Source organism: Myodes glareolus, chromosome 9 (genome assembly GCF_982192425.1).
Source record: "Myodes glareolus chromosome 9, mMyoGla1.1, whole genome shotgun sequence".
Taxonomy (NCBI): domain Eukaryota; kingdom Metazoa; phylum Chordata; class Mammalia; order Rodentia; family Cricetidae; genus Myodes; species Myodes glareolus.
In genome coordinates, this window is record NC_142034.1 from 54,837,824 (window position 1) to 54,845,258 (window position 7,435).

General features: G+C 50.9%; 3 protein-coding genes across 3 annotated transcripts; 2 read left to right on the forward strand and 1 right to left on the reverse strand.

Annotated features, from left to right (window-relative positions):
* Positions 1-26: 26 nt before the first annotated feature.
* On the forward strand, positions 27-836 carry Tmem88 (transmembrane protein 88). The gene is made up of 2 exons (XM_048448380.3): positions 27-282; positions 423-836. Exons 1-2 carry the CDS (start codon positions 73-75, stop codon positions 690-692), a joined length of 480 nt encoding a protein of 159 aa, XP_048304337.1. The 5' UTR covers positions 27-72; the 3' UTR covers positions 693-836.
* A 753-nt stretch (positions 837-1,589) lies between these two features.
* Positions 1,590-2,500, reverse strand: Naa38 (N-alpha-acetyltransferase 38, NatC auxiliary subunit). The gene is made up of 3 exons (XM_048448382.3): positions 2,270-2,500; positions 1,895-2,078; positions 1,590-1,747 (listed from the first exon to the last, which is right to left on the reverse strand). Exons 1-3 carry the CDS (start codon positions 2,348-2,350, stop codon positions 1,635-1,637), a joined length of 378 nt encoding a protein of 125 aa, XP_048304339.1. The 5' UTR covers positions 2,351-2,500; the 3' UTR covers positions 1,590-1,634.
* Positions 2,501-2,710: 210 nt separating this feature from the next.
* Positions 2,711-6,936, forward strand: Cyb5d1 (cytochrome b5 domain containing 1). Its single transcript, XM_048448379.3, has 4 exons — positions 2,711-3,080; positions 3,166-3,242; positions 3,378-3,596; positions 4,171-6,936. The coding sequence occupies exons 1-4, from the start codon at positions 2,921-2,923 to the stop codon at positions 4,399-4,401; spliced, it is 687 nt and encodes a 228-aa protein (XP_048304336.1). The 5' UTR covers positions 2,711-2,920; the 3' UTR covers positions 4,402-6,936.
* The last annotated feature ends 499 nt before the right edge of the window (positions 6,937-7,435 follow it).

Consider the following 7,435-nt stretch of genomic DNA (forward strand, 5'->3'; position numbering starts at 1 on the left):
GCTGCACCGGGGGAGGGGCAGGAAAGAAGGCTATAAGGGCCGCAGCCGTGCCGGGCGGGAACCAGCCAGGCCATGGCGGAGGTCCCGGGAGCCCAACGCTCGGTTCTTGCTGGCGGCCCAGAGCCCCGGGATCCCCTAGACTGCTGGGCCTGTGCAGTGCTAGTAACGGCTCAGAATCTGTTGGTAGCTGTCTTCAATCTTCTCCTGCTGGCTTTAGTCCTGGGGACCATCTTGCTACCCGCTGTCACCATGTTGGGCTTCGGCTTTCTCTGCCACTCTCAGGTAAGCATGGACCCCAAGGGGTACGCGTGTGTGGTGATAGTAATGGGGTGTCTGAGCTACAACTTCCCGACCTGGGATGTTTCCCTCCGGGGCAGAGTGTGACCCAGTGGGCCAGAGTCTGACGTCTCTTATCTGCACAGTTCCTGCGCTCTCAGGCACCCCCTTGCACCGCGCATCTGCGGGACCCAGGCTTCACCGCCCTGTTGGTCACTGGATTCCTGCTGCTGGTACCGCTGCTTGTGCTTGCCTTGGCCACCTATCGCCGCCTCTGCCTGCGTCTCCGCCTGGCCGACTGCCTAGTACCCTACAGCCGTGCCCTCTACAGGCGCCGGCGCATCCCACAGCCGAAGCAAATCCCGGCCTCACCAGGGTCCCGGGCTGTTCCCACACCGGGAAAGGTCTGGGTTTGAGGTGCGTTGAGTCAAGAATTCTGCCGATTGTCCTCCTCCTGGACGCGGAAGGACTTGAAGCAAGCTCAGGGGTATTCTGCCTTGTTCTGCTCCTTACCATTGCCCGAGTTCCTTTGATGGAACATCACCACCTGTGGATCCAATGCTGGCGAAAATTCCCATGCCCCAGAACATCTCACTAGAATCCTGAACGTTTGAGTTGGACCCTGCACATCTTCTGTGTCCCCTAGCGTAAATAGGAGAGCTGAACTTTGTGCCTTCCTTAGCTGGTGCAGCTCCTCTAATATTTACGGGACTGAGGAACAACGCTAGAGAAGGAACCATCACAAATAATAAAAAATTTATGAAATGAATGTGCTCTGTGAATACAGGGGTGGCATATATACAGTTGTCCCTGCCCAGGGCTCAGGAGTAGGAAACAAATCCCTGAGACTACAAATGGGCAGACCAGAGCATCCTCCAGCATCCTGCCTTTCCTTATCGCCTTAGTCCGTTCTTCCTGGTTAGACCCCAGAGTTCTGACCCTGACCCCAAAGTCACTTCTCCATTAATAGCGCGGAGGGGGCCTTGCTTCAGCTGCCTACCCAGCTCCCCTTGGGGACCCGAGCCCGTTCTCTGACCCCAGCTTAAAGGAACTAAGTGTTGCCAGGCCGGGGTGGGAAACAATGGGTCTTCCGGAGCAGGATGACACCCCCTCCCTCTACAATCTGAAGCAGTAGCGTGGGAGGGAAGATGGAGGGGCCCACCCTAGGGCTTGTTGCCTTAAAACTCTTCACTTGAGGGAGATCTTGGTACTCCCTGGGCAGAGAGGGCGGGTTGTGGAAGCTCGTGAACTCCGATAAACCTCTAAGGGTTATCCCTGCCCTGACATCGGACCTACACACAGACACGGGCCACTTTGGTCATAGGGTTTAATGGTCTCAAAGAGAAGTGCGATTGTGGTCAGAGATACGGTGCCCCTGTCAGGCTCTCCCTTTGGACTTCAATAGAAACGATGTGATGTCCTGGTACCATGGCCAGACCCAGCACACGGGGTTCTCCCGCAGAAAATGAATCTGGAAAAAAAGGTCAGAGCATCAGAACGGCAGGCAAGCATCGGTCTCGCCCCGGAATACGAGGGGTGCAGTAACGCCCGCAAGAGAAAGCCTTGCGGTGAGTTTACGCCGCATTTCCGAGGAGGTGTGTATTCCCTGGACACTGACCAGACGGCTTGAGGAACTCCTGCGCAGAGCCCAGGATGACATTACAGTCGCGATCGGTGCACAGGAAGCAGCCGACTAGTGTCCTTCCATCTGTCATACGAATGCGCATGGTCTTGTTGAGCAATGCCTCTAGTTGCTGACGGGCACGCGCAGCCGGCGAGTCCTCCTGTTCCCCGTCAGAGTCCTGCTAGGGCAGGATACGAATTCAGGCGCGCACGCCCGTAGAACCACAGCTCCCAGCAGCCCCCGGGCTTCAGGTGGTGCCGCGCGGGCTGCTGGGAACTGCAGTTCTCTTTTCTGTCCTTTCCACCCCGTTCCCTTCCCCGCCCGATGTCGCGGCCCGATTGCTCCTCCAGAACCCGCGCCCACGCTAACCCCGGCGCTGGAGCTGCTCTGACGCCGACTGCAACAGCCATTTTCCTCTCGTAGCAGCATGGTTGGTCCAGCTCCGGCCATTGGCCCTAGGACCTCCTCTGGGCCTTAAACTTCCTAAGAGCGTTTTGGGCCGGGTATTCAGATCTCGCGAGTGCTCCCAAGCTCTTCCCTTTCGTGAGATCACAACTCCTCCGCCGTCTCCGGGTCGGCCACTCCAGAGATCTCGCGAGATTTTATTTCAGCCCGGGCTTATAGACGCCTACTAGGCTATTACAAGAATATCGCGAGAACGTTTCCTGAAATTTCTTAACCATCCTTTAGAATGTGTGAAATTTGAAAAGCCTCTAGCTTGGTCTCTCCACCGTCTAAGTAACTCATGTAACCTTACTGGATCTTCATGTTCTCTAAGAAGGAACTCAACAACACGCTCAGTGCCGGAATCAAGAATATGTTTCCGGTAAATACAGGCAGCCCAAACCCCGCCCTGCTGACGCAGGGTTTAACCTCAGTGGACGGTGGCCGGAAAAGGACAATGGTTTCCATGTTAGCGACAAACGCACTCCAGGCAGCTCTCTAACCTGGTAGTTGTAGGACTGCTGAGGAGCGAGGAAGTAGTCAGAGAGAGCTGGTGCCCCTTACAGGACAGGAGCCATGCCGCGCCGGGGCCTAGTGGCCGGGCCAGACTTTGACAATTTTAACCGTCGGTACTTCACGCCGTCGGAAGTAGCGGAACACAACCAGCCCGAAGACCTGTGGGTGTCTTACCTGGGATATGTGTACAATCTAACGCCGCTTGTACAGGAGTTTAAAGGTGAGGGGCACACGTGAAGGAAGGGCTGGGGAGCAGGTTTTGGCGCTTAGGTGACCGGCCTTTGACGGCCGCTGTTCCTTTTCAGGGAACCTACTGCTGAAACCCATCCTGGAAGTTGCAGGCCAGGACATTAGCCACTGGTTTGATCCAAAGACCAGAGACGTAAGTTCTATTGGAATGTAGGGTTGGTGAAAGCGGCGCTGGAGAGCGGAGATAGGGGAGGGACGGCGGGGAATAACCAGAACCCGACATAGTGACTGCCCCTATCCTCCTCTCTAAACTCTCGCTTTTTTAAAGATCCGCAAGCACATAGATCCGCTGACTGGTTGCTTGAGATACCGCACCCCGCGGGGCCGTTTCGTGCACGTCCCACCTCCTCTGCCTCGTTCAGACTGGGCCAATGATTTCGGGAAGCCCTGGTGGAAGGGGTCGAATTACCAGGTGGGGCGGCTGTCTGCCAAGACCCGGAACATCCGTATCATCAACACGCTTACGTCGCAGGAGCACACACTGCAGGTGAGACCTGGTGCCAGGGGACAGGCTAAGTAGGAACCAGAAATCATTTCTGGGAGCTGTGTTTTCTCTCTTTCACATTACCATGACAGAGGAAAGCAAAGACCCAGGTTCCCAGGGTTGGCAACTCTAGGAGTATGTTTGGATTACAGCTACCACAGTCTCCTTCATAGGTCCGGGCCAGCATCTTAGTGATGGTGGTCCTTCGAAGGGCATGTATGCTGTACAGACAGCAGTTGGACTTTTTGTCTACTCAATCGCAAGCGAGGGACACTGGCTTTGACTCTATCGAGTCATTTGTTAGAAGTGATAGGACTCTGGTGTCTTGGTTGTATGCTGGAGCTTCAACTTTGCTTCTCTGGGACTATGGAGTGTCTGAAGGGTGCTATCTGCTAATGGAGGCACACTGATCCAAGGTCTCTCGTGTCAGGAGACTGATTCACTTCTGGCATTCTCTCTAGTTTCCTTAGAGCAAATCCTAAAGGAGCTAGGCATAAGAGCCCTTCTCCTGGCCTTTGGAGAGTATGTGTTATGTTCCATACAGAATTCTAGAGGTGAATACTTCTGTGTTCTTTAGGTGGGGGCTCTGGAATCAATGTGGGAAATTCTACACCGCTATCTCCCCTATAATGCACATGCTGCCAGCTACACATGGAAATATGATGGGAAGAATCTGAACATGGACCACACCCTGGCAGAGAATGGGATCCTGGATGAAGAAGAAGAGTTTGACTATCTTAATATGGATGGCACACTTCACACACCTGCAATACTGCTCTACTTCAATGATGACCTCACAGAGCTATAGGAAAGGAGATGTGTGTGCATGGAACTCAAGACATGTTTGAGTTTGCCTCTTTCTGTGCCTCGAGGAAAAGAGGTGTGGGTCTGTGGGGCCTGGGCCTAGACCTCTGTTGCCCTCTGGGAGCTGGCCTGTGGTTCTTTCCGAAATGTAAGGGCCCTTATCTCTAACTCCTCTATGATTTGCTCAGAGAATATTGGTGGGAGGAATACTAGAGGAGAATTAATCCTTAGAAATGATAGGAAGAGAGCCACCGTCTCTCAGTTCGGAATGTGCAGAGGAGGTGGAACTCAGGCAGAACTCTGATAATAAGAGAAAAACACATGGGCATGAAAGGATGGAAGTTTTTTTTTTTTGGCAAAGATGAGAATTAGATGTTTGCTGGAAGATGGGATTTACAAAGACGGGATCCAGAAATTCCTATCACCAACTGTGGTTGGTGTGGTTGATTCCCTTTCTAAAGGTGGTTAGCAGTTGACAGCACAGGAAAAGTGAATGGCTGTCAGTTCATTCAGGATAGAAATTACGCTGAGAGTTTTATGCTTTTTAATACAGCTATCCTAGAAGGTGAATACTGGTAAGCTATTTCCTTAGTTTAGGAGGTTCAGGAGCACAAAACCACATTAGTAACCGAAGAGCCACAGTGCGAATCCAGGCCTGCCAAACTTTGAAAGTCTGGCTCTTTTCCATGTAAAGGGATATTCTCAGTAGCCTCACTTAATGCTAACATTTCTAATGGCTGCTCTCAACCATGTTTTTGGAATGTGAGCTTGTCCTATGATTGTTGCACAATGGGGACATGAAGCCTATTGTGTAGTCAGCATTAACTCTGTTTGAGTAGTCAAGGGAGTTGACTAGCAGAGCACTCTAGGGATAGAGGCAGGGAGGCCGAATTTCAGCCAAGCATTAGCTACTGAGGCTGCTTCTTTGTTATTATTATAGCACTACTGACTATCTGGGGCAACAAGATATTTACTGACTCCAGGAAAAATAAGAATGGAGAAAGGGCCCGTAGATCAGAACATTGTAGTGAGGGGTCCAAAAGGGAGCATGTTTCCCCTTTCCTTTCACGTTAACGGAAGGCAAGGAAGAGAAGGCTGACTTTGTAAGATGGTGAGGGGGCTTGATGGGGTCAGAGAGGTGAGAGCTAAGGGAGGCAGGCAACTCTCCTGGTGACTGGCTAGATTTGGTTCCCTTTATCCCTAGAAGGCAAGGGGAATTAAGAATAACTGAGAAATTGAACCAGGCATGGTGGCATAGGTGCTAATCCTAGCACTGGGGAGGCAGGAGCAGGCAGATCTCTATGAGTTCAAGGCCAGCCTGGTCTACAGAGTTAGTTCTAGGACAGCCAGAGCTGTTACACAGTAAAACTGTTTACAAACAAACAAAAACTAAAACAAGCAAAAAGAATAAGAGATGAGTGAACTTCCCCGCAGCAGCGAGCAAAAGTGAGTCAAGGAGACTGCCTCTTCCCAGGCTCAGCCTCAGGTTTCAGTGGAGGGTGATGTGACCTCCATGAGACCCTGGGTGGTTACTGAGAGGGTGACTGTGGGAAGCATGAACAGGGTGGGACCAACCCTGTTGATTTCAGTGGTTTCTGAATCCACTGATGATGACTTTCACATAGTCCCCTGCAATCTAAAAATTCATACTCTGTTTGGATCAATCAATCACAATGTTTAGTCAGCTCTGAACTGATTTTTGTGTATTCTTGTTTGTTCTTCTAAGTCCTAAACTATTGGAGAACCAGAGCCATGTTGTTCCACCCGTGACATCCTCAGGGCATGCATGTCTGAGATGCAGTCATTTTGCCCAAACTTCTCTCTTCCAGAGCACCCTACTCCTACTTTTATCTGGGATGGGCTCTCGTGCTGTAGCCCTGGCTGGCTGGGAACTCAGAGATGCACCTGCCTACTTCAGAACTTGCTAGAAACATGCTCCTTTCCCTGTATGTCCAAGCTTTCATCAATTCTGTCCCTAAAATCTTTGGAATCTGTTCTTTTGTCTAATAACCATCTTTATTTGTCTCAATTGCTAGGGAACTTGTAGCTTTCCACTGCCGCCTCGGCCTTCACAAACCTAAACATCTTACTTTCTGCCTCAGATCTTCAGGGTGGTTCTCACGCTTTTGGAATAAAGCTCTAAATCCAAGAAACCTTGCATAAGTCAGGCACATGTCATCCCTAGCAGTCCTTTGTCCCATGTTCTGCACATCCTGGGTGTCCTGATCATGAAGTCTGTTCTTGCGTCAGTCAACACAGAAGCTGTTCTCAGTTCAGCACTGCACACTTCTACTTTCCACCTTGATTATCTAAGCATTCCTTCCCTTTGCTTTTTTGATTCCACCCCTCGCGAGTTGTTTTCTTAGCACTATGCATTTTTCAGTGTTCTTATTACCACCATGAAACGATGTAGAATGAATGCAAATGACTGGCTGGCTGCTGGACTGTAAGCTCACAGGGCAGAAACCTCATTCACTGCTGTATTCTCACTACTGAGCACGTAAGCTGCTGCTCAATAAATGTGACTGGATGAATTCAACCTGAAGGAATTCATCTGTCTGTGTAACTAGCGGGTGTGACATTGTGTCCTGAAGGCAAAGTGGGGCAAAGATAGTAGGATGCCCGGCCCTGTGCTTCAGTCTCCACCCTTTCACAGAGACTCAAAATTACTCTGCAGACTCTGGCACGGGAGATAGTTGGGGTTAATCCACCTGTGATTTCCGCTATGACCACCAGGTGGCTCTAATGACTAAGGAGTCAGGGAAGGAGAGAGGTGCTGTAAAACCCAACTTCAAAGAAGTTAGTATTGAGTCAGGGCTATGGTAATGGACACATGCGCCTTTAATCCCATCACCGAGAGGCAGAGCAAACAGACTTCTGGGAGTTCGAGGTCAGCCTGGTCTACAGAGCGAATTTCAGGACAACCAGAGCTGTTACACAGAAAAACGCTATCTCAAAAAAATAAAATAAAAATACGACAGGCAGCGGTGGCACACAGCTTTAATCCCAGTATGTGGGAGGCAGAGGTAGGTTTATCT

What these genes read in the sequence shown, in the direction of transcription:
- Cyb5d1 (XM_048448379.3), top strand. Translation starts at nt 2,921, where the DNA reads ATGCCGCGCCGGGGCCTAGTGGCCGGGCCAGACTTTGACAATTTTAAC. An exon ending in GCTTGTACAGGAGTTTAAAG is followed by an intron (nt 3,081 to 3,165) that starts GTGAGGGGCACA and finishes GTTCCTTTTCAG; the next exon opens with GGAACCTACTGCTGAAACCC. An exon ending in TTGATCCAAAGACCAGAGAC is followed by an intron (nt 3,243 to 3,377) that starts GTAAGTTCTATT and finishes GCTTTTTTAAAG; the next exon opens with ATCCGCAAGCACATAGATCC.
- Tmem88 (XM_048448380.3), top strand. Translation starts at nt 73, where the DNA reads ATGGCGGAGGTCCCGGGAGCCCAACGCTCGGTTCTTGCTGGCGGCCCA. An exon ending in GCTTTCTCTGCCACTCTCAG is followed by an intron (nt 283 to 422) that starts GTAAGCATGGAC and finishes TTATCTGCACAG; the next exon opens with TTCCTGCGCTCTCAGGCACC.
- Naa38 (XM_048448382.3), bottom strand. Translation starts at nt 2,350, where the DNA reads ATGGCCGGAGCTGGACCAACCATGCTGCTACGAGAGGAAAATGGCTGT. An exon ending in AGAGCAGCTCCAGCGCCGGG is followed by an intron (nt 2,079 to 2,269) that starts GTTAGCGTGGGC and finishes CTGCCCTAGCAG; the next exon opens with GACTCTGACGGGGAACAGGA. An exon ending in GGAGTTCCTCAAGCCGTCTG is followed by an intron (nt 1,748 to 1,894) that starts GTCAGTGTCCAG and finishes CTTTTTTTCCAG; the next exon opens with ATTCATTTTCTGCGGGAGAA.